Raw genomic sequence first — 25,118 nt, forward strand, 5'->3', positions numbered from 1 at the left:
AGAAGGCCAAACCTTTCTTTGTAATGTGCAGGAGAAGGCCAAACCTTTCTTTGTAATGTGCAGGGCTTGGACAGCCCAGGCCTGCTGAGTTAACAACCCTTCGTGGCACAACCACCCACTTAACATTGCAACCCTCAAGGATGTCAGGTACAGCACAGGGAATATAGTCATTAATGTTGTAATGACTATGTATGGGGCCAAGTGGGTACTAGCCTTACCAAGGGGATCACTTCGTAAACTATATAAATGTCTAACCACTATGCTGTACACCTGAAACTGATATAAAATGATAATGAATGTCAACTGTAACTGACAAAATTTTAAAGGGGACTCACCCGTTAACGGGATCAGTGGAGTCCCGCAGGCAGGTGGGAAGCGTTCATGAGACAATTAAAAAGCATTGCAGACCACCATGGCCATTGTTCTCAGTGGTTAGAGCATTGTCTACACACTGAAAGTTTGTGGGTTCAATTCCTGGTCAAGGGCACGTACCTGGGTTGCAGGTTCAATCCCCAGCCCTGGTCAGGATGAGTGTGGGAGGCAACCAATCGATGTGTCTCATCCATGTTTCTCTCTTGCATCGTGTTTCTCCCTCTCTCTCTCTCCCTCCTTCCCTCCCTTCCTCCCTTCCATTCTCTTTAAAAATCAATGGAAAAAATATCATTGGCTGAGGATTGACAAACAGCAACAACAACAAAACACACTGCACCCTTCTCCGCAATCCCATCCCCTTCGTCTCCATGGCTCACTCCCACCTGTAATTCTCGATGACCTACTTATTCATTTGTTTCTTTGTTTCTCCTCTAGAAGCGAGTTTCCCAAGGGTGGAGGTGTTTATCTGTTTTATTCCTAGAACAGTACCTGGACGTAATAGGATTCAATGAATATTTGCTGAACGAATGAATGAGCTACTGGCATTTTTGAGGGTGTGGGGAGACAGGAATCCTTCTTATCTGGACCCAAACCTGCTGGTAGTCGGTGAAACTGAGTAAGAGTAGGCCTTTTGGTCCAGTCGTCCTGCTCCTGTATTCCAGAGACTTCTCCTATAAGTACACAAGGGGCACCTCCCCTGTCAAAATTTAGGGCAGTGACCTTACCCTAGACAGGAATTGGGAAGGCCTGTAGGGGGAGCTCTCACACCCTGTGTTGTCGAGGGAGCCCTCCAGGAACCACTCTATGCTCACAGTGCAGCTCTATGGTCCTGTCAATCCCTCCCCTTAGCTTCTCTTCTGCCTGGATTAAGTACCTCCTCCGAGTTTGTCCTGGCATGAACTTCCACGTGGATGGCTGTGGCTGCACAATTGGATTGCAGTACTTTTTCCTGAATAAATCCTTTCTGGCGACCAAATACCTGGTCCACTTTTGTTTATGGTCGACACCTCAAATAGTCACTGTGCCATCGTTTGGGTAGTAGAGGGAACCTAGGTGTGTCCACCGCTGGGGGACTGGGTCATTAGCATGGTGGGTAAAAAAGTCGTGCTGAAATTAATGACAAATTCCTAACTGGGCAGGGCAGGCTGGGTAGCCTATCACTTCTCTGTTTTTTTGTTTTGTCTTTAAAAATATTTTTAAAATTGATTTGAGAGAGAGAGAGGAAGGGAGACAGAAACATCAATTTGTTCCATTTATTTATTCATTCATTGGTTGCTTCTTGTATGTGCCCTGAGTAGTATCAAACCCTCAACCTTGGTGTATTGGGAGGACTCTCTAACTAACTGAACTACCCGGCCAGGACATCTATTTTTTTGACACCCCCCCCCCATTTTTCCTACCATTTCTTTAGTGAAAAGTTATGAAGCCAGCCCAGTCCATTGTTCTTGTGCATCTAGGTTAACACACCTTTGAAATGCCAGAAGTAATACCCCTGGAAGGCGTAACCACCCTCAAGAGAGCACTTAATCTTGTTAACTAGCCTGTAATCCAATCCCCGCCTTGTTTTTCTCCCACGTCACTTAATCTTCCTTAATTCCCTCCTTAACGTCAAAAGCATTAAAAAAAAAAAAAAAAAGCTGCAAAACTGTTATTATCAAGGATCTGAGATCTTGCTCCCCAACATATGTTATCAGTTTGGCTCAAATAGAATCTTACAAAAATTCTCTACAGGTTTGGACATCTCTTATGTTCATACCACGGGGTGGTGCTTCTCAAAGCACCTATTAAGTGCCTATTAAAGGCACTGAGTCCTCTTGGGATCTTGGTAAAATGCAGATTTTGGTTTAGTTGTTCTGGGGTGGGGGTCCAAGACTCAACTTCTAATGAGCTTCAGGTGATTGCAATTCTGCTGTTCTCAGGACTGTGCTCTGAGAAGCAAGGGTACAGACTAGAGCAGAGACGTCCAATAGAACTTTCTGCGATGATGGAAAATATTTTATTTATTGGCGTGATCCCATTTGGCTGCCACTAGCCACACACGCTTATTGAACACCAAAATGTGGCAGTGAGACTAAGACATGGAAATTTAACATATGCTAAATTCAGCTAATCTTAATTTTAAAATGACCACAAGTGCCCTGGCCGGTGTGGCTCAGTTCATTGGAGCATTGTCCCAGACACCAAAAGGTTGCCATTTCGATTCCCCGTCAGGGCACATACCCTAGGTTGCAGGTTCAATCCCAGGTCATGGTGCATATGGGAGGCAACCAATCCATGTTTTTCTTTCTCCCTTTCCCTTCCCCTCTCTCTAAAATCAATACAAACATATCCTTGGGTGAGGGTTTAAAAATAAGTAAATAAATAAATACAAATGACCACAAGCGGTTAGTGGCTACCATGTTGGTTGGTACAGGCTGAGAAGACTGGCAGTCAGAAGCAATAAACTAGATGAGAAAACAGCAACATTGACAGATTAACACTGTGTGGAGAAATGAGATCGTCCATTCAGCGTAGCAGCCTGGCTCCTCACCCACATTTGCTTTCCTTTGTTCCCTATTTCATTAAATCTAAAATGCTGTCGACATAAGAAGCATCCAAACCTGTAAATACTTATTGTAAGAGTTTATCTGAGCCAAACTGAAGACACCTGTGGGGGAGCAAGATCCCCAAAGCTCTGGGGAATAAAAGTTTTGAGGTTTCTTTCGCGCATTTGAAATTAAGGAGAGAAACCAAGGAAGATTACGTGGAGGTGGGAGAAAGCTAGGTGGGGTTTGGATTATGTGCGCGTGTTAATTTAGACGCACAAGAACAGTGGACAGGGCTGGTTTAAAAACCTTTCACTAAAGAAGTTCTATGCCTGGGGCTTGACTACCCACCATGACCTGCCCAGTTAGGAATTTATGATCAGATCACCCTGGAAGGTTACTTTCCATAGAGCCCCCCCGCTTTTTTGTCCACAATGCTGTGGATTGTATTTGCAGTAAGTAAGGAAAAAGGGGTGTTGATTAAATTAAGACACTATCAGTTAGTTGTAATATGCCCTCCCACTTTTATTATTATTTAAAAAAAATTTTTGTGTGTGAACCCTCACCCAAGGATTTTTTTTTTTCCATTGAATTTTTACAGAGAGTGGAAGGGAGGGAGGGTTGGAGAGAAACAGAGAAACATTGGTGTGGGAGAGTTACATCGATTAGTTGCCTCCCACAAGCTCCCCTACAGGACCAGGGAACAAACCTGCAACCCAGGCGTGTGACCTTGACCAGGAACCAAACCTGAGACCCTTCGGTGCTCCTGCCGACCCTCTAACCACGGATCCAGGGCTGCCTTCCCACTTTTAGAAACGTTAAAAATGTGAAAGGAATGTGTATCTGAGAAGCAATAAAATATGGTACTCAGCCACCACAGCTGGGAGTATGGGTTGGAAATCAGATTAAAGTAATCATTAAAGTATGTTTACTTAGCTTTATAGAAGGATGCAGGCCAAGAATTACACCAAGGCTGTATCCTCATTGCACCCAAGTGCCCAGCTGCTTATCTTGCCTTTCCTCCCAGAGCTGGTTTGGCCGGGGAGAGAGAGAGAGAGAGAGAGAGAAAGAGAGAGAGAGAATTATCTTGACAGAAGGTGCAGCCTCTGTTTCCCTGCAATCTTTTTTAAAATTAATTTTTAAAAATCTGTTAATTTTTAGAGAGAGAGAGGGTTGAAGAAACAGAGAGAGATCAATTGTTCTACCCATTTATGTACTCACTGGTTGATTCCTGTATGTGCCCTGACCGGGGATCAAACCCTAAACTTCTACATATTGGAATGATGCTCCAACCAACCAAGCTACCCGGCCAGGGCACTTCCCAGCAACCTTTTGAGCTGCCGTGGTCCTGCAGGTTTCAGAGCTGCCACCTCAGAACTCTCCAGTTCTGTGCTGTTCCCCACAGCATAGCAAGCGTTCACTGGTGTGGTCACATGGCACTCCACGCTGTCTGAACTCTGCAGCACCCAAGCACAGAACTATGAGAAGATAGACACCAAGGTCATCAGGTTGCTCCCAGGCTGACCTGTCCAGTAGTGTGTTGGTAAGGGTTTAACAACAGCCCTCTGATCTGTGCTGTCTGCCAATTTCTGTGGTGTAAATACTGCCCCTTGGGTTGATATCAACCTACCAATGCAAAGTCACTCGACAGAGAATCAGAAAGAGATGTTCAGAAACCCACCATTGCAGATGTAATGTGATAGACATAAATAACATCAAAGCATGGATATTAGTAAAAATAATTAGGGATCGATAAGTTTTGAGTGTTTTTTTTTAAAGTACTATTTTATTTTATTTTTATTTTATTTTTTAATCCTCACTTGAGAGAGAAAAGGAGAGAGAGAGAAACATCAATCAGTTGCAGCCCGACCGGGGATCAAACCCGCAGCCCAGGCATGTGCCCTGGCTGGGAATCAAACCAGCAACCTTTTGGTGCACAAGACGACACTCAAGCAACTGAGCCACTCCGGCAGGGCTGGGCTTTGTTTTTAATATACCTTGTTTAATTGTAAGTTTATGGAATTTAATTTTTAATAATGGCTGTGTTTAGCAACCCGCTCTCAGAATTCCTGAAAATTTGCCAACAGGCTCTTCCGGGCTGGTATGAGCTAGCTCTGACACACACTGGGCCTGCCGCCCAGCCCAGGTTTATTGACCTTTTACTTATCGGGACTCTCTACTTTACTTTAAAGTAAGTTTCTTGTTTCTCGTCTGTCATCTCCTGCTGGAATGTAAGCTCTGTGCGAGGACGCATTTTGTTTTATCTCGCTTGTTCACAGTTCCCCCTTCTAGAACATGCCTGGTGCACAGTAGATGCCCAATAAATAGACCAATGCCTGGCACACAGTAGGTGACCAATAAGTAGACCAATGTCTGGTGCTCAATAAAATAGCTGTAGATGAATGAAAGTAAGAAAGAAAATGAAATTCCTAACAAATGGCTTCCTATAAACTAGAAGCGACAATGCAACAATGCATTGGCATCTGAGGCCATTTGTGTGGGTGCCTGTGGGGAGGGAGGAGACCAAGGCCGGGGATGACAGGTGGAAATAAACCAAAATAACGAGAGCAGGGCTCTGCCAGGACTTGAACTTCAAAGCGTGATTAACTAAACTCTCTTCACCTGAGATCTGATTAGGAAAAAGCCTCGATTTGCATAGTGTTTTCCAGGAAACAGTCCATCTTTGCCCTCCCTGCCCTGGACCTCAGCAGTCCCTGCTCACAGGACCCACACGGGAGGCTGGGGAGCAGTGGTACTCTCAGGGTCACACTGCAAAGCTGAGGGGCCTCCTTCCTCACACCAGATACAGTGCGGGGGGACCCCCAGGGAACAGCTGGCCTCCCGTTCAGCCAGTGTCGGTCCTGGTTCCCAGCTGTGCCCACGGAGCCGCTGAGAGCACACGTCCCGACTGAGGCAAATGAACAGATGAACGGAATTTAGGAGTAGTCATCATTGTTATTATTCACCTGGTTTTTAGAGACGCTAAGAGGTTGGAAAATAGTCTTCTTTGGAATATATTGCCAAGTGTGGTGCCTTCATGCTCCCGCCCTCTGTGACTAAGGGTGGTGATGCCGTGGGGGTGGGAGGGGCGAGAGCAGCTGAGGGACTGCTCTGGGAGAGGGAAGTTCTGAGCCAGGGGTCAGGTCCAGGATGCTGGGGGCCTGGACTCCGGGGCCTGAGGGAGGAGGGGCTGGGGGCCTGGACCCCTGGGTGTGAGGGAGGAGGGGCTGGGGGCCTGGACCCCTGGGTCTGAGGGAGGAGGGCCTGGGGGCCTGGACCCCTGGGTCTGAGGGAGGAGGGGCTGGTCTTGAGTGGAGAGAGCAGGTCTGGGCAGCAAGTGGGCAGCGATATTTCATCTTGCCGGCAATCATGTGCTCTGCATGGTTTGCTGGATCCAGTTATAGTACTTGCAGAGGTTGGTGTAGACTCCCGGGTAGCCAGGCAGGGCACAGCGCTCCATCCCCCAGGACACGAGGCCCTGGAGCTGTCCTCTGCACACCAGGGGTCCCCCAGAGTCTCCCTGAGGGGGAGAGACCGATGGAGACACCCACGGACAGATGGTCAGAGCCACGTGCATGGAGAAGCCGAGAGGCAGAGATGGGGAGGCACATGGGCTGAGACCCGGGGGGTAAAGGGGGGAACTCTGCAGATATCAGCACTCTGAGCTGCGGGCAGACACTGCTCTGTGTTCTTTCCATGGACCATCTCATCTGATTCCACCAACTGCTCTAAGAGGTGCTACCTCTGCTTGACAGATGAGAAACTGAGGCATGGAGGGATTAGGTCCTTTACAAGGGTTTAGGAGGCAGACTGGCTATCACAATCTCTCTAGGTGTTGGGGGGATCCCCACTGATTTTCATGCTCCTGAGATCCTTTTGTACGGAAGCCCCAGCCCCAAGCCTTCCCCCTCCTCCGGCTCTCACCCTGGGCCTCACCTGACAAGAGTCCTTCCCGCCTTCTGGGACTCCTGCACAGACCATGCCTGGAGTGATGGCTCCGGAATATGCCTGCTGACATTTCTGATCAGAGACGATGCTGACGTTCACACACTGCAGAGAGCTGGGGTACCTGGCTGGGGAGGCACTGCGAGGTCATGATGTGGGTCCACCCGCCAAGGGGACCCAGGAATGTGGGGACCCACCTCCTCCTCTTCCCTCAGACCCAGGAGCCCAGCCCCCAGCCTGCTCCTTCCCAGGACACAGCAATCCTCACCAATGGGGCTGGACGTGGTGCCCCAGCCGGACACGCGGCAGGGAGTCTGTGCGCTGGCGCAGTTCTGGGCCACAGAGATGGGCCTCACCGCGCTCCCCAGGCGAACCGGCCTCTGCAGCTGCAGCAGCATCAAGTCGTTGTTGTGGGTCCTGGAGTTGTACTGGGGGTGTGGCACCTGGCGAACCACGCGCAGCACCTGCTGGGTGGCTTCATACTTCTTCAGGTTGTGCTTGCCCAGAGCTACCCGAAGGATCCTGGCCCATGACCCGCAAGAGTAGAGCTGCTCATGATCTGACCTGGAGACCCCTCCCCACGCTCCAGCCCCATCCCCTCTACCTGTAGGCTGAGCATTTGCTGGGTGTTCTCTCTTGGGGCAGTCCCACCCTTCTCCCCTCCTCCCCTTCTCCCCTCCTCCCCTCCTCCCCTTCTCCCCTCCTCCCCTCCTCCCTTCCTCCCCTTCTCCCCTCCTCCCTTGAGCTGTGCCCTGGCTTTCGGCTTGGGTGTAAGGCGATGGTTGGGAGCTCTTGGCCAGCGCCGGGTTCTATGCTCTGTGCTCTAAGTCATACTCTGGGCTATGGTTCTAAGCTCTAAATCAGAATTGATATTCTGGCTTAGGCTCCGGGGAGGCTCCATCATGGTTCTAGCCTGACCTCTGGGTTCTAGACCTTTTGAATTTTGGAATCTAAGCTAGGATTGGGGTTCTAGATTGACTCTGGATTGTGGTATACTTTCTAGATACTGTGCGAGCTTTCGGTTTTAGGGTAGGCTGAGGGTTCTGTTCTGAGCGCTGCACTATGGCTTGAATCTGGGTTCTAGATATTGATTTGAACTTTTAGTTTTGGGGTTGGGAGAGGATGCTGTACTGACAGATGGAATAAGACGAGCTATGGATTCTGGACACTGATATGAGCTCTAGTTTCTAGGGTGAATTCTGGATTCTTGCTTAAGTTCTGGCTTATGACCTGGGTTTTAGACAATGGTTTGAGCTCTGTGCTCTAGTTGGACTTAGGATTCTAAACATCAGTCTTAGTCTTGATTCTAGGCTGGGCTCTGTTTTACATTGAATTACAGGCTCATCTGGGCTCTTGGTTCTAGACTCTGGTCTGAGTCCTTGACCTTGGGCTCTGGGTTCTGGATGGAGCTCCTAGATCCAAGTTTCTGATGCTGGTTTGCGTTCTGAGCTTCATAGTCTAGACTCTGGGCTGAGTTCTGTGTTCCAGGTTCTAAACTGAACTTCAGTTAATGCCATTAGATTTGGTTCATAGGCAGTAAGAGAGCTCTCATCTTGGGCCTGGGGTCTAGGTTTAGGTCTAGAAGCTTAGAGGGGTTATGAGTTCTGCATGGGGCTTCAGATTATGGTCTGCATTCTGGGATTTAGGCACTGGGTTGGGGTCTGGGTTCTAGGTCACTCAAAGAGGAGCTGCAGAATAGACTCTGAACTAAACGTTGTATCTAGGATGGGCTTAAGGTTCTGCATCTACCCTACACTCTGAGCTGTATGTTCCAGCTGTAACCGGGGTTTTGGATTTATGGCTGGAGTGTAGGTTCTGAACCCAACTCTGGATTCTAGGCAGATTTCTAAGAGGGGTCCTGGGTTTCTAAATTTAGACTGTGCCCCAAATTCAGCCATCAATCTAGAATGGGCTCCTAATCTTGATCTCTACATGGAGCCAGCCTCTGTATGGATCTCGAGATTACTCATTAGGTTGCAGGTTCTGTGTGGGCCTCCAAGCTGGCGTATGGGTTCTAAGCTGCCAATCTGCCTTCAGAATCTAAACTGAGTCCAAGATTCGTGGCAGGATTCCCTATTCTGAGCTATGTCAGTTGTTCTAGGCTCTTATCTAGACCCCAAACCAGGCCCCAGCTGCTACTTTGGCTCTATACAGGGGTCCAGGTTCTAACTGAGCCCTGGGGCTCCAAATTGGAGTTCACTTGGCATAAGAATAGGGGAGGGTGTCACTCACACGCGGGAGCAGTGAGCGGCAGTGATGACCCACTGGTCTGACAGCAGGGCCCCTCCACAGAGGAAGCGACGCGTGACACCTGCCAGCAGGGCTGCCTGCCACGGCTGGGAGTGCTGGATGCATGGGTAGCCACCAATTATTTTGTTATCCTCTTGGCTCTGCACCATGGCTAGGAACAGGCAGGGGTGGGGTGAGGAAAGCAGGTGAGCAAGTGTTCTCCACTTCCCAGCAATCTAGGATGTCTAGGACCCCAACCCCCTTTCTTTGCTTAACCCTTGATCACCACACCTGTCTTTCCCAACCAATATGACATATGGCTGACATAGCTCCCATCACTGCCCCAATACAATAGGGAGCTTACTGACACCCACCTTCATTATTTGACCCAGGGTCTTGCTATGTCTTCTGCCCTTGACTCCAAATTCCCACAAACACTTTCCATCATCACTTTTCACAATACACCCCACTTACCCCCATTAATCCCTCCTCCAACACATTCAAGGTGCTCCCTGTCCTATCCCAAAACTTCCCATTCAATGTGGCCCCCTAAGGTTCCACTATCTCTCCCCACACCCACTCCATACTCCACACCACGTCCCTGCCATGAGCCCGCCACCTCCTTGTCACCCCAACCACCACTTGGAAGCACCCCATGGCCCCCCTTTCTTATATGACTCCTAAAATCTCCTGAAATAACCACAAGACTGCACTTAGGCCTCCCTCTCCAGCACATCCCCAAGCCTTAATTTCTAAACTACGCCCCCCAACTCCTCACCAGGTCACCCATGAGCATCCTGGTCCCCAGGGCCCTTCCCCTCCTTTCTCAGGGTCTCCAGGGGACTTCCTACCCCAGACCCCAGCGCTATCTTACCTACAGCCAAGATCTGAAGTGCGGTCAGCAGGAGGAGCATTCTGGGGGCTGGGAGTTTGGGTTCTGGCAAAAACAGAGAGAAAGTGAGAGAGAAGGAGTGGCGTCAGGTCCAGAAGATGAGGGACAGAGACAGCGAGAGCCTCTCACACAGAGACCAAGACCCTTAGAGACATGGATCTGGGGTCCTTGGCGATTGGAGGGAGGATGTTGAAGAAGGCCCACATCCGGCCTTGATATCTTCCCAGGTGGAGGAAGTGGGGATAGTGCCTCATCTCCCTGTCACTCTCTGGAGGCCTTTTATCCCTGGTCTGGGCAGTTGGCCCTACCTCCCCCCACCCCGCCCCCCTACCCCGCCCTTTTCCTGACTTTTTTTTAATTGCTTAGTTCCCATTCCAAGACTCCCTGGTACCATCTCCTCCCTCTCTGGCCAGAGAAGCAGCCACAGTTGTTAATGAGAACCCGCAGGGAACCTGCCCAGCCCAAGAAGGTGTTAGAACCTGGAAGGGATCCAGGGAGGGGGACCCCAGGGCAGGGTGGGTGGGGTAGGAGGGGGCTCTCAGGGGAAGGTGCAGGGAGAGGCTGAGAGAAGGAGGGACAGAGGCTGGAAATGTAACACGAAGGTGGAGAGACAGGGAAAGGGTAAGAAAAATACAGGCCTGGAGAGGAGTGTGAAAGGCAAACCTGGGAGAGATGGGGACAGGGGAGGCCGACCAAAATGGTCAAGACGAGGCAGGAGGCAGAGAGAGTCCTGGAGAGATCAGCGTGGGGAAGCAGGGAGAGAAGCAGAAGGAACAGGGAAAAAGGTGAAGATGGAACAGAAATAGACACAAAGAAAGAGAAAAAGGTAGAGAGAAAAGAGGCAGAGGTGTCCCCCCAACACACATGCCAAATAACAGCAGCGATGATGGAAGGAGGGGTAGAGAGGCCCTCGAAGGACCAGGCAGACGAAAGTGGGCAGGTGAGGGAGTGATGGATGCAGGACAGGCGGTGGGGAGTGGGCAGTGAGCCTGGGAGGGAGCGATGGAAGGTGACAGCAGCAGAGAAAGAGAGAGGCAGGGGTGGGGGTGGGGAGCCAGAAGGAACTGGGGGTGCAGGAGGCAGCTGGTACTTGGCAGTCCTGTCTCCCATGCTTTCTCACTTCGTGGTCCTCATAGTCCTGGAAGGTGGGGGAGTCAGGGCCCTGGCAGGGAGGGGGAGGCTTCTTGCAGAACTGGAGAGTAGGGGACAGAGACATGGTAAGAGATAGAAACCCAGGGAGAGGGAGACAGGGACCCAGAGAGAACAGGAGAGACAGCGGTGAGAGGAGGAAAGGTCCCAGGAAACCTGAGGTGGGGCCCTGTGTTTGGGGAACGCATCCTAACTTGGAGCAGGGCCCGTATGCTCAGCCCCTCCCCCAGCCTCTTAAATTCCCTAATGACTGCAATTTGTCTCTGGGCCCGAGCAGCCCCTCCCCGGACCACCACGCGGTGACTCAGGAGGCCGCCTCGCCCGCCCAGCACTGGCTCCCAATCCACTTTCCTCCCCTGCCTGCCTGGGCTGCCTGAGCTGAGCCCCTGGCCCTGGGACTCGCTCTGTGCCTTGGCACCGCACCCCCCCCAGCCCCTGGGCGCCCCTGCTTCCCCACCTGGCCCATGGTCTGGCCTCGCTGCTTCGTGCTGAAGCCTTGGCTCTGGCCCTGGTGACTTAGAAGGGTGAGGTGCAGCGCTAAAACACCGAACCCCCTTTGTAAAGAAAGAACAGGGGGTGGGCGGCTCCAGGGGCCTGCTCCGTGATTCGAGATCTGTGCTTCACACAGAGTTACACATGGGATAAAGTTACATAGAAACACATTTGCACACCTGTGCACACACCTGCACACACACACAGACAGGTGCACGCAATGAACCTCGAATAAAACCTTCGATCTAGGCCTGGCCAGTGTGGCTCAGTTGGTTGGAAGGTTGTCCTCTGCACTGAAAGGTGGCAGGTTCGATTCCTGGTCAGGGCATGAGAGGGAGGCAACCTATGGATGTTTCTCTCTCTCTCTCTCTCTCCCACTCTCTCTCCCTCCCCCCTCCTTTCCTCTCTCTAAAATCAACGAAAAACATGTCAGGAAAGGATTAAAAAAAAGATCTGGGGTCTAACAGATGATGAATTATAGAATTGTACCCCTGAAACCTATATAATTTCATTAACCAATGTCACCCCAATAAATTTAATGAAAAAAACATCTGGGGTCTAGTTGACGGTCGTGCATTGCCTGGGTCTGATGTTGGATCACAGTTAACTAGTTGTCGCTGTTGGGGGAGCTGGGTGATGGAGACACGGGACCATCTGGACTATTTGTGCAGAAAGCTTCAATCTGACGGACTCACAGGGACCCTCTGCTGAGCGTGTTTCCAAGGTCTCCCTCGTCCTGAAAAGAACGCTCAAGTGGGTGGCCTCAGGGAGCCAGAAGGCTGGGGACGCACCCACACAAAAGGCTCACGCGGCCTTATCACTGCCCACCCGGGCGGGCCCTCAGCCCCGTCTCAGCCACTCCCGGTTACTCATTCCCTTCCCACTAGACTGAAGTCTGCTCCCCCCTCCACTCACCAGCTGAGCAGTGTTGGTGCTCAATGACTGTGATGAATAAAATGATTGGATGAGTGAACATATGGCCACAGTCTTTGCCTTCAAGGAGCTCACAGTCTGGTGGGAAAGGTCAACGGGGCCTCCGATGGGGACATCCAAGGGCCTGATGGAGCCCCGGGAGTGGGAAGACTCTGGTGGGCATGCCAAGCTGGGGCCTGTGGATGAGTAGGAGTTCGCCAGGGGCAGTGTGGTAGGGGTGGGAGGGAGGTGAGAGATTCTGAGTATAGTCCTGCAAGCAGGAGGATGGTGACAGAGGCTGAGAGAGGGGAAGTCGCTTGTCCAAGGTCATCAGCTGGTAGGGGCAGGGGGAAGCATACAAACCCCAGGACTATCTGAACCTTCTATTGTCTTTGGAGATGATTAGAAGAGTCAGTTCCATTTGAGCACTGGTTTTTGTGTCCAATGCTGTGGGGATTTTTTGTTGTTGTTTGTTTTTTTGGTGTGACTTAACATACAGAAATTTATTTTCTCACAGCTATGGAGGCTAGAAGTCCAAGTTCAAGGTGAGAGCAGGTTGGGTTTCTTCTGAGGCTTCTCTCCTGGGCTTGTAGGTGGCCACCTTTCCCATGTTGTCACCGAGTGCTAGTCCCACCATGGGTCCCAGCCTGTGTCTCTCTGTCCAATGCTGTTTTAATGCATTTTTATTTTTTATTTTTTGCAAGGTAGCTCACTGAACCCTTCCCATGGTCCCATGAGAAAGGGACTATTGTTACCCTCAGTGCACTGAGGAGGAAGTGAAGTCCCCCACCCAAGGTTACACAACGCTAAGTGGCAAGTGGCAGCACCATGATTCCAACCTCTGCGGAGTGCTAACAACCCTAGGGAGTAAGATGCCCCAGAACAAAGGGGCAGATGGTGCAACTCTGAGTGGTGGGATTAGCCCCAGACATCAGCCCACAGACAGACGCCTCTTCCATTGTTCCAGGAAGGAAGGAGGAAAGGGAGGCTGAGGTTGCAGGTGGGGTGTGGGTCGGTGGCAGGAAGTGGAGGGAGGGCCCGTGGGTGGCTCCTGTTTCCTCTGGAGGAGACAGGAAGACCGAAAACCATCTCGTCTCATCTGTCACCTGGGGCGGGGGGAGGGGCACAGTGACTGCAGAGAAGGTGCCCAGGTGAGGTTGGCCATCAGGAATTTAAAGAGGAGCCATCTGAGCAGTTGGCTGATTTTGTTGTGTGTGTGTTTTCTCCAGCAAAGAACAGGCAGATGCAGGGCTGTGTGATGGTGGGACAGATGCTGGGACAGGGAAGCTGAGGATGGGAGGGTTACTGAAGGGGTGGACTCTGGGGTAGAGGAAGTGGAGACAGAAGGGGCTTGGTGGGGAGGCTGCAGGACAAGGGTCAGGGTGTCTTTGAGGTGGAAAAACAGGTACGACAGAGCCACCCACAGGCCTGGGAGCATGGGAGGCTGTGGTCAGGGAGTGGGATGTGGGATTTGGTGGTTTCAGAGGTGGAGCCCTTTGGGATGGAGATAGGGGCCGGGGTGTGACCGTGAGAATGGGTGACGGAGGAAGGTGGTCTCCAGCCACGTGGATGTTGGGGGATTGCCCAACCAGGGGGTCCTCTCTCCCGGGGTCAGAGCCTGAGTCCCTGGGTCAGTGGATGCCTGTCTCGATCTCCACTTAAAATAAAAATAAAAACGTGAAGCCCAGGCAGGATGCCAAGGGCTTTACATACATTATCATGTTTAATCCTCGCAACAGCTTTATGAGGTCGGAGATTCTCATTAATATGAGACAAGTGAGGAAACCAGGGCTCAGACAGAAGTCACTTGTGCAAGCCCGGGTTGGAACCAGGATCGCCTGGCTGTTAAGCTCCATGCCACTCTGTCTCGAATTATTTTCCATGGCACAGAAGGCAGGGGGCCCTCCAGTGGATCCCCAGCCCCGGAAAGGCTCGATGGGGGAGCGTGTGCAGTGTGGATGGGCTGAGCGCACAGTCCCTCCCCCGTGTTCCGCTGGCAGCTCTTGGTGGGCAGTTTTCCTAGTACCTCCTGTGTGCTGCGTCTCACCGAGTTCCCCCGTCAGCCCTGAGAGATGCATACAATCAATCCCACTCTACAGATGAGGAAACTGAGAGAGATGCAGTCAGTTGCCCAATGTCGCCTGGCGAGCAGGTGGCAGAGCTGGGATTCGAACCCCAGCCTGTCTGTCTCAATGCCTCTCTGCTGCTGATTACCCAAACTCCCTCTGGGTAATCCCTCAGATGTCTTTGAGTCAGCACCTGTGTCTGCTACGTGCCAGGCAGCATGTCTGCATACCTGGGCACCCCGGATGCCACGTCAACAGCCAACAAACATCTCTGCCTCACCTCTCTCCGTTTCTATGCCCCACTCGTTTTTGTTTAGGCCCCAGGTACCCCCAACCTTCCCCCTGAGTCTTCCCCTTGTTAGTAAATGACAACATCTTCTTCCCAGTGGCTCTGGTCAAAGACTGGGAGTGGTCCTTGATCCCTCCCTCACTCCCACCTCCCACTCTGACAATTCTTGTCATCTCGACTCCAAAATAGATGGCAAATCACCCACTTAACCTCCTGTCACCCACTGTCATGCAAGCCACGCTTATCTCTCACCCGGACAGGTGCAATAGCATCCAAATTGGTCTAGCTGCTTCCATATTCCACCCCTGTCCCCACCTCCCCCTCAACCTCCACCCCACACCGAGTTCATTCTCCACTCGGCAGCCAGCGTGTCCTTAATACATACAGTATTGTGTTGACAGGACAAACGCTTTGACAGTATTAGGTCCAAACCTGCTTAAAGCCCATCTTGCCTTCCCACTGCAATGGCAATGGGCCTGCATGCCTCCAGGGCACGCTAAACCTGGCTTATGCCCGTCTCCCCAACCCCATCGCCCCGTCATGCTCTGCGCCTCAGGTCCCCTGGGTTTCTTTGATCATCTTGACTTGGTAGGTGCCTTCCCACCACAGGGCCTTTGCCTTTGCTGTTCCCTCTGCCTGGGACACACTTCCTACCACTCTGCCCATGATCATCCCTCAAATCTCAGCTGACAGGTCATCTCCTGGTCACCTTCTCTAGAGCAGACCTTCCCGTCTGCCTTCTGTCTGCAGGGTCTCCTATCTATGCCTTATTTCAGCCTGTAATTGCTTTATGTGTTCGCTTTCTTGTTTGTTGCTGTTGTTGTTTTTCTCTACAGCGCTTATTGCCGTTGGATGTCCCTCATGTTCTATGTATTTTACGTGTAATCTGACTCCCGCACTTTGTGTGCCAACTCTGACAAGGGCAGGGAGTTCTGCCTGCTTTATGTGCTCCTGTGTCCGGGCGCATAGTAGGTGCTCGGTGAATGTTCATGAAATGAACAAATGTCTCTGGCACTAGGACTGAAGCTTCATGAGGACAGGAACCATGTCTAACAGGCTCATGTTGAATCCCTGGAGCCCGTTCCGATAACTGCATGTGTCAGGGGCTGGCTCTATGAATGAGGCAGGTGAGTGAGATTATCACAGAGCCTTCTCTCCAGAAAGTCTGCAACACTCCTAACTCTTCAGACCTGACAGTAATCTCCAACCACCCAGCCCGGGGAGGGGGAGAGCATTCATGGGGGAAGGGGGAACCCATCTTTCTGAGACTGGACTCCAAATGCTTTCAGGGAAGAATGTTTCTGACTCTAGGGGGTGATACTCCAGGGCATGGGGGTTTCTGCCTCATCAGTCTGGTCCTTCCAAGGATCACTTGAGTTTACGTAGCAGCTGCATTCACCAAGGCCACAGGCCTCAGCAGAAGCCTGGCTCCACGAGGACTAGAGCCTCTGCCTCAGGGGCACCCTGCCCCCTGCGCCCCGTGGGCAAGTCTCTGCCGTGTTTACCGTGGCCGCCTGCCTAGGCGGCAAACACCTTTGTCTCCACTCAGTCTGTTTAGGAGAGAATTCTCTTGCATGTGGGTTCACGTGGGATGGGAACTCTTATACTTACAAAACACATCCTACTAAAGTTTGTTTGGTAGGATTTCCAACCCTTGCCGAAGTGCTTCTTAAATTGCCCTCATATTTGTCCCCAGCCACTCCCACCCCTTGCCACAGCCTCAGTTTTGGCTTTTGCTTGGTTCCTGGCCTCCTGGACACAGCCTCAGAAGGGTCTTTCTGACACCCAGGCTAGCCCTGTCTGCTTTAAACTCATCCCGATGCCCCATAAGCTGGGCTGAACACCTCTCCGGGGGCCTGGCCACCTTGCCAGCTCCTGCCCGGCTGTCCTGTGCCAGGAGTAGCCACGCTGCACAGGTTCTCTGTGTTTCTGGTGCTTGCGTGCCTGTTATCCTCTGTGCCTGCCATTCTCTGGCCCCCTCCCACCCCTTTCTGTGCTCATTCTTTTATTAAAAATTTTATTTTATTATTATTTTTAAAATCCTCACCAAGGACATGCTTAGGGAGAGACAGAGAGAGTTGGGAAGAAGAGAGAAACATCAATCAGCCGCCCTCTGCACCCACCCTGACCAGGGACCAAACCCGAAACCCAGGCATGTGCCCTGCCCAGGAATCGAACCGGCGAGCCTTTGGTGCACAGGACTACGCTCAACAACGGAGCCACTCCAGCGGGGCCATGCCCATTCTCACTCATCTCCTGGGTTCTGGATTAAGCACTACCACCTTTGGAAAACATTTCCTGACACCCCATGCTGAGCTGGGTGCCCCAACTCCGGGTCCCTGTTCCCTTACTACCCCTCACCAGGACTGGTATCCCTTTGGGCCTCGACTTGCTCATGTCTGGGCAGCCTCCCCCAGCGGACAGGAAGCCCACCAAGGGCAGGGCTGGGTCTGATTCAGCCGTTCACCCAGTGCCTTGCACCGTGCCTGGCTCCTGGGAGGCCCTGGGAGATGTTTGCTGCGTGAGTGAGGGGATGGCCACTCCTCTGCTCACAAGTCTCCACAGCTTCTGTCTCAGAACCAAAGTGGAGCCTGCGCAGTCAGGTCCCTCTCTCCTCCGCTCACCCCTCCATCACTCCCTGCCTCAGAACTCCCACCTGCTGTTCCTCTGCCAGCAATGCCCTTCCCACAAATCTGCAGAGCCTGGGGCCTCACCTCGGATAGGTGTTTTCCCAAATGTCCCCTTCTCCTGGAGGCCTTCCCTATCCACCCTCCTGTCTTGTGCCGTCGGAGCCTGTCTATAACCAATGTTGTGGCAAGATGCCCTCAGCAATAACCACCAGGAAACTTTGGGGGGGGGGGGGAGTTTATTACTTACAGGCCCTGGTTGTTACATTGCATACCCGGAGCCACACAGCAAGGTCACAGGTGTGTGGGTGGGAGATTGCATGAGAGATTGCAGGCCTGGGGTTCTGCTTTTAATTGGGGCTGAGAACAGGGCCTAGGGTTTCCCAGGCTAACTCTTTATTAGTGAATTTAAAATAGAAGAGAGGAAATTGAGGGGGGAGGGAAACAAAGGGCTCAAGTGGTAGGTTATCAAAATCCACCAAGATCTCTAAAACAAGGGGCCAGCCTGGCCCTTTAACTAGTGTCAGGACTTACCCTGCACCTACTTAAACACGTGGCATGTTTCTACCCGTTAGCATCCTCTGACATACCATAGACTCTGCTTTCTTTCTCCTTTCTTTTTGGGCCACTCCCATGAGGGCAGGTTTTTGCTTTGTTCTCTGTTGTCACAAATTAAATGCTAAATAAATATTTGTGGAATGAATGAACGAATGAATGAATGAATGAATGGACACGTGGCTCTTGAGGTCAAGGAAGGTTTCCAGTGTCCGTGTGGGGGCCTCAGGATTTCTGCCAAACTGTCTCGCCCTCCAAGGCTGATCAAGCCGGGGAGAGAGATGAGAGCTCCCCTCGCAGGCCCTGCCACCCCACGCACAGGCGTGGGCACAGTGACCCCTTGTGGCCAGGGCTGAGAACAGCGTCTTCCCCAGCTCCCTAGTGGGGCCTTCATGTCTATCACCTGTGGTTTGAGCGGTGGTTGAGCCTGAATCCAGATAGGCTGGAAGTGGAACGTACACACTGGATTTTGAAAACTTAGCAAAAGAAAAAATAAAGAAATGTGAAGTATTTTTTTATTGGTTACATATTAAAATCATATTTTGGATATAGTGGGTCCAATAAAACGTTATTTAAATGTCACCTCTTCCCCCCTTAAAAAATATGATTATCAGAAACTTTAAAATTACAGCCCTGGCTGGGTAGCTTAGTTGGTTAGAGCATCGTCCCGATAGGCCAAGGTTGTGGGTTTGATCCCCAGTCAGGGCACAAACAAGAAGCCACCAATGATGCATAAATAAGTGGAACCACAAATCGCTGTTTCTCTCTCTCAAATCAGTCAATAAAAAATAAAAATAAATAAACTTTAAAATTACATATGACTCACATAATATTTCTATTGAATAACGCTGCTCTAAACCACGATAGAAATCTAACCAACTACCCACTCCTGGTGGGAGGGAGAAACTCAGTTAACAGAAGAGAAAATGTCCCTTGCACAAAGCCATACGGTGAATCAGTGGCAGACCTGCAAGGACTCAGGTCCTCAGTTTCCAGCAGGCAGCACAGCAAATGGGTCAAGCGGTCCCACCTCCTTCACTGATTTGCTCTTGGGTCACCTTCCAGTCATTTCCTGTGTCTGAGCCACAAGTTTATCCTTTGTAAAATCAGGGACCAAACCCCAGCCCATTGCATCTCTGAGCTAACATGGGAAGAACGCTCCACAGAGCCTGGAACACAGGAGTCATCCCATCGTGGTAACTATGTATGGGGACAGGTGGGTATTAGCCTTATTGGGGGGGGGGTCACTTTATAAGTTACATAAATGCCTAATCACTATGTTGTACAACCAAAATGAATATAACATTGTATGTCAACTGTAATTGAAAAGTAAGCAATTCTTTTTTAAAAAGTCATCCCATTTTTTACCTTGATTACCCCCCCGTCCATTATCCTCACTACAGCTGGAGTGAGTTTTGCGACAACAGGAATCCGATCTTGAGCTCTTTGGGTGGAGTCTCCCAATGGTCTACTCCTACACTCTATTCAAGTATTTCTTGCCTCTAGAGACCCTGCGCGGCCCACCCTGGCTACTGCCTTGTCTCATCTCTTGCCATCTTTCCTGTCCACTCCGCTCTGGTCACGAAGAGGGTTCCCAGCTCCCGCAGTTCCCTCCACCTGGAAAGCTCTCCCCCAAGACCACTTTCAGATCCATCTCTGCTTTATTCTACTCTCCGCTCAAATGCCGCCTCTTCAAAGAGGTTCCTGTGGAAACTGGCTCCTGCCACCTCCCTCTCTCCGTATCCCACTGAATTTTATTTGTTGCCTTCACCACGACTTGACATGATTTATTTGCTTACTGCCCGTCTCTCCAAGACTGAACGACATAAAGAGCAGTGGCTTTTGTCTTTTGCTCACTGCAGAATTTCTAGAACCTTAATGAATCCCTAGCACCTGGCACACAGGCCACAGACAAGGTGCTTAATAAACGCTGGAGCTCAATTAACTCATGGAAGGCGCAGGGCATCTGGTCCCTGTTCTCCAGCCCGATGTAATTAGGAAAAAACAAGACCCAAAGAACGTGGGTGGCCACACGTGAGGGCCCGACCCAGGGGGTGGGGTCTGGGCGGGTGTTTGAGCAGGGAGGCTTCCAGGAGGGCCCAGGAGGATGTGAGCGGGAAGATGGGGGGGGGGGCATTCCTGACAAGGGATCAGCCCAGCAAAGCTCGGAGGTGGGGCTGAAAATACCAAGTCTCCCTGGGGTCAGGCTCCTGGGCCTCACACCTGCGTAGACCCTCCGACCACCAACCTTGAAACCCAGAGCCCCCTGGTGGCCAAGCCTTAATGTGAACAAGTCGGCACCATTTACCGAACACTTTATGGAATCCTCACAACAGTGCTCCGATTCCTTTTCAGAGGAGGAAACTGAAGACCAGAGAAGTTAGGTCACTGGTCCTGGCTCACCCAGCTCTGCCCCCAGAAGCTGAGGTCAGGGGAACCCACCCAGCTGCTCCTCACCCACCACTGAGACACCAGGTGGTATTCAGGTGTGAGGGGGTGGGTGGGGGGCAATCCCACTGTCTTGAAGAGCCCCAGGCAGACCCTGGTGTGAGTCCCCGGTTGGGACCCTCTCCAGCCAGGTGACCTCAGGCCCGTTGCAGGTGCTCAAGTGACAGCCAATGAGATGGTGCGAATGAACCAAGAGGGGGCGACGCCTGCAGTGTTGCGGGGCTCAGAGCAGCACCGTGATTACTGTGCGTGACACGTGCCCATCAAGTCCGGTGGTTTTGCTGATCCCACTGCAAACGGGAAACGTCGGTGCACAGTAGGTGCTCGGGACCGGCTGGGGCTGGCTGTCCCGGCAGAGGCACGAGGCGAGCCAGCCCCCTAATTCCCACTCGCTCAGGAGTGGAGAGTTGTTCAGCCAGACCCAGAGCCCAGGGTCCCAGGTACCCGGTTCCGACCCCCTCCCAGCCTCACGCCAAAGGTAACGGGTTAATTCACAGTGTCATTTACAGGCGCCCCGCGCTCCCAGGTCGGACCCCAACAGAGACCCTTGGTCCCTAGGACGTGAGGACGGCCTCGGAGGCCGGGGTTCGGCCCTGCTCCGGGCCCCCGGGCGCCCCCGGCGGCCCCGCCTCGCCCCGCGCCCCGCGGCCCTCGCCGATGGCCAGGCGGGGCCGGCCGCGGTCCAGGCCGTCCAGGAGCGCGCAGGCCTGGCAGAGCGCGCGGCTGGCCAGCGCCCCGCAGCGGGAGCAGGCGCCGGCGGGCGGGGGCCGCGCGCCCGGGGCCAGCGCCAGGCGCTCGGCCGAGTGCACCAGGTCCAGCGCCGCCGACGGCCGCGCGGCCTCCAGGCGCTTGAGCAGGTCGCGCGCGTGGGCGCGGAAGGCGTCGGGCGCGTACACGCACTCCTCGGAGAAGTAGTCCAGGCGGCGGAAGTGCGCGTACAGCACCACCTCCTTCTGCGAGGCCAGCTGCAGCGGGCGGCAGCGCGGCAGGGCGCCCCCCTCGCCCGCCGAGCCCAGGCCCCCGCCCCGCGCCAGCCGGCCCGCGTCGCCCCGCAGGAAGTTCATGAGCACGGTCTCCGCCATGTCGTCCGCGTTGTGGCCTGGGGGCGAGACGGCGAGCGGGTCAGGAGGGGCGCGGGGCGGGGGGACAGCTGGGTGGAGGCGGAGGGTGGACACGGCGAGAACCAGGGAGGACGGGCTCCGCTGGAGCAGCTGGGGGCCCTCACTGCCACCCCCCTACCGGACCAGGCGCGCCCTGTGCTAGGTGCCGCTCGCGGAGGGAGCACAAGGGCTTCACTGCAAATACCCTCCAGTCTCAGTTTACCGCGCGCTCGCGCTGCACACGAAGGGCCAGATGGCACCTAGTGCGGGCTCTGGAGCGCGGCCGACGGAAGGGCCTCCGGGAGGGCAGAGCGCGGGGAAGGGACTACGCAGCAGGCGCCGTAAAACTCAAGCGAAACCTCTACTTACTCGGCACCCTGTCATCTTACACTCGAGTCTGTCCAGGGAGGCGCTGGGCTCCCTGGGGCTCCCCGTCGGCCCCGCGTCTCCCCCGGCCTTTGCTCAGACACCCCCAGCCTCTCCCCGACAGTCACCCAGTTACCCGCGCAGCCTTCGGGTCTCGCTGCCTCGGGAAGCGCTTCCTCAATCCCCACCTTCCTGCCTGCACTAGGTCCTCCTGCCGCAAACTCACAACGTGTGATTTTCCTTGTTGGCATTTCTCAGGCTGTGGCTGTTACGGGAGAGTCGGGCAGGAGCAGGCGCCTCCAGCCCTCCTGCCACTGCGCGTGCGCCGGATGTGGGGCGCCCCAGCAGCTCGCCGCGCGCGGCCCGCCCGCCCCAGGGCCCCACACAGACCCCCTCTGCCTCCCGAGACCCTCCGCTTAGGACGCACCCGGGCGCCCCCTTTCCACGTCTTGGGCATGCGCCCCAGCCCCTTCAGCGCGCGCCCCTCCCACAGGCGTCCGGCTGCGGCTCACCCGTCACGACGTGCGTGGCTCCCACGGGGCGCGCCCCCTCCTCCAGCGCCCGGCGCCGCAGCACCCCGCAGAAGGTGCAGCGGGAGCGGCTGCGGCCCGAGCCGGCCGTGCTGCGGGCCACCGCGTCCATCGTCCAGCCCCCGAAGAGGTCGGCGTAGGCCACGACGGTGAGCGGCAGCGCCCAGCGCGCCGCCTGGCGCCGCACGGCCGCCAGCGCCGCGTCCCGGTAGCCGCCGATGCCCTCGTCCACCGCCACCAGCCGCAGCGCGATGCCCAGGCGCGGCGCCAGCTCGCGCAGCACGTGCGCCAGCACCGTGGAGTCCTTGCCGCCCGAGGCGCCCACGGCCACCACGGCGCCGGGCGGCAGCAGGCGGCCCGCGACCACCGTGTGCAGCACCTCGGCCTCGAAGGCGGCGCAGAAGCAGGCGCCACACAGCGCTTGGCCGGAGCGCGGGCGGCGGAGGGCGGCGCGGGCCTTGTGGCAGGAGGCGCACTGCGGCGCGGGCATCTTGGACTCGGGCGGGTGGCAGGGGTCCGCCTCTCCTGGACTAGGACAGAAGGGAGGCGCGTTACAGGTTGATTCTGGGTTGTTGGGTCGTTGCCTCCAGGGAGGCTGCCTGGATAGCGCCCTCGGAGTGTGCCAGTGAAGCAGGCTCCTGGAGATGGGGCAGCCATCTGGCTTAAAGAGGCTGCCAGGGTACGCACCCTGTTCTCCACGAAGCCAGAGGGATCCTGCTCTGTATCTCCTCTACACCCCCTCACGCATCTCCCCTCACTTTGGGAAAAGCTAATGGCCTATGAAACCCTATGCGACCTGGCTCCCAATCCTCAGTCTCGTCCTGCGACCTCATCGCCCAGTCTCCTTCAGCCATGCGGGCCTCTCCCCTCAAACGCCTCGGGGACACTCCTGTCTGCAGGTGTTTGCACTGGCTCTTCCCTGCCCCTGGGCTCAGCGGGGAGCTCCCGGGTTCCATCCACCATGACCACCTGTCACAGCTGAGCAGCGCCCCCTTGAAATTTTTTCTCCCTCTAGTCTTTTGTTTTAGAATAGCTTATTGATTTGGAGAGCGAGAGGGAGAGAAACATTGACGTGAGAGTACAACATCAATGGGCTGCCTCCCGCACGCACGCACCCTGACCAGGTTGCACGCAACCCAGGCATGTGCCCCACTGGGAATCAAACCCGCAACGCTCCGGTACTCGGGAGGATGCCCAACGAACTGAGCCACACTGGCCAAGGCTCTCCGTCTGGTTTTTGACTTGATCCTTCCTTACTCTCCTGGTTTGTTTGTTTTTTTGGTTTTGTCTCCTGCTGAGTCTCCAGTCATTTCCGGAGACTCCTCTTCATGGTCATCAGGTCCTGCCTAGCTCGCTCTCCTTGTGGGTGACTCTGAACGGCAGCTGAGCCTTTTCTCAGATCCTGATTGCCCAAACCGACCATCCCCTCCCCGTCCCCCTCTCCCCAAGCAGAAACCTGTTCTTGCCCAGCTGTTTCCCATCTCCTGCGAGCACCACCACCTTCCACCCAGCTCCTCCACAGGCCAGGACATAGTCACTCTGGACTCATCTCTCCCCTTCCCCTAAAATCTACAGTCACCTGGGGGATACCTCCTGAAGGCGGAAGACCATCAGAAGATGAGTCTGCAGGCTGTCAGAGACTCACAGGTCACAATGTACAGTTTTAATTTTATTCAGACGGAGATGGGAGACATGGAAGGGTTTTGAGCAGAGAAGGGATATAACCTGACTTAGGTATTAAAAGGACCCCTTTGACTGCTGTAAGGAGAACAGGCTCTACCCTACAAGGGCAGGGGCAGGGGCAGGGGCAGGGGCAGGGGCAGGGAGGCCATGGAGGAGGCTATGGGGCAGTCAATAGCCAGTGAGAGATGACAGTGGAAGAGACGACTGGATGGGGGTGGGAACTGAGTTCTGGATCTGTTTTGAAGGTAGACTCCGTAGGACTTGCAGAAGACGCGGGCTGGAGGGGAGGACTGGGCAATGAGAAAGGAGGAATGAAGAATGACTTGGAGGTTTTGGCCAAAGTACCTGGGAGGAGGATGGGACCATTAGGGGGGCCGGCCAGGAATTCCACGGGGACATGTCAGGTTTGAAGTGCCTGTTAAGCATCTTCCCCTGGAAGACTATGGACTCTAGGCTGGGCCAGGCGCCTCCCCTGGGCTCCACCCCAGCCTGCCCAGACCCCAGCTGTCACAGGGACAGGCCTGCCTGCCCCACTGCGCTGCGAGCTCGCTAACGGCAGGGACTGGGCCTGCCTCTCCACCACTGTCTGCCTCCACTTCGCACGGGGTGTGGCACACAGCACTGTGTAGGACGAGGGAGGTGTACGTGCACCCGGAGGGCAGCGCGCGGGAACCTGGATGCCTCGGGCCTGCTGCCTTGGCAGAGGATGGGTATTGTGGCATCTATCATGACAGGTTCTAGGGCAGAGTAGCGACCTCCCGGGTGAACCCGATTAGAGGCGGGGGCAGGTCGAATCCGACCTGGGGAAGGGGGTGGGGGTGGGGGTGGGGGCAAGAGACAGGAGAACCAGAGTGTCCCAAGTGGGGATCCTGGCCAGAAGGCCTCGGGGACACAGGCGTTGGGAAATCACAAAGGTGAGTCCACCCCACCCCCACCTC

At 54.0% G+C, this 25,118-nt stretch overlaps 2 protein-coding genes across 2 annotated transcripts; both read right to left on the minus strand.

The window, feature by feature from the left end:
* Positions 1–6,264: 6,264 nt before the first annotated feature.
* KLK14 (kallikrein related peptidase 14) lies at positions 6,265–10,426 on the minus strand. The gene is made up of 6 exons (XM_016205924.2): positions 10,405–10,426; positions 9,946–9,993; positions 9,075–9,243; positions 7,111–7,364; positions 6,834–6,970; positions 6,265–6,417 (listed from the first exon to the last, which is right to left on the minus strand). The coding sequence occupies exons 2-6, from the start codon at positions 9,983–9,985 to the stop codon at positions 6,265–6,267; spliced, it is 753 nt and encodes a 250-aa protein (XP_016061410.2). The 5' UTR covers positions 9,986–9,993; positions 10,405–10,426.
* Positions 10,427–20,278: 9,852 nt separating this feature from the next.
* CTU1 (cytosolic thiouridylase subunit 1) lies at positions 20,279–23,098 on the minus strand. Its single transcript, XM_087827326.1, has 2 exons — positions 22,480–23,098; positions 20,279–21,600 (listed from the first exon to the last, which is right to left on the minus strand). The coding sequence occupies exons 1-2, from the start codon at positions 22,985–22,987 to the stop codon at positions 21,056–21,058; spliced, it is 1,053 nt and encodes a 350-aa protein (XP_087683452.1). The 5' UTR covers positions 22,988–23,098; the 3' UTR covers positions 20,279–21,055.
* Positions 23,099–25,118: the final 2,020 nt, after the last annotated feature.

The sequence above is a fragment of the Miniopterus natalensis genome, chromosome 18 (assembly GCF_054644295.1).
Source record: "Miniopterus natalensis isolate mMinNat1 chromosome 18, mMinNat1.hap1, whole genome shotgun sequence".
Classification (NCBI taxonomy): Eukaryota; Metazoa; Chordata; class Mammalia; order Chiroptera; family Miniopteridae; genus Miniopterus; species Miniopterus natalensis.

Excerpts from the sequence above, each read along its gene's own strand:
- KLK14 (XM_016205924.2), bottom strand. The coding sequence starts at position 9,985 with ATGCTCCTCCTGCTGACCGCACTTCAGATCTTGGCTGTAG. Across the intron at positions 9,244-9,945 it reads ACTTCAGATCTTGGCTGTAG|CCATGGTGCAGAGCCAAGAG; the intron begins GTAAGATAGCGC and ends GCCTGTTCCTAG. Across the intron at positions 7,365-9,074 it reads GCCGCTCACTGCTCCCGCGT|GATCCTTCGGGTAGCTCTGG; the intron begins GTGAGTGACACC and ends GTCATGGGCCAG.
- CTU1 (XM_087827326.1), bottom strand. The coding sequence starts at position 22,987 with ATGCCCGCGCCGCAGTGCGCCTCCTGCCACAAGGCCCGCGCCGCCCTC. Across the intron at positions 21,601-22,479 it reads AGCCACGCACGTCGTGACGG|GCCACAACGCGGACGACATG; the intron begins GTGAGCCGCAGC and ends TCTCGCCCCCAG.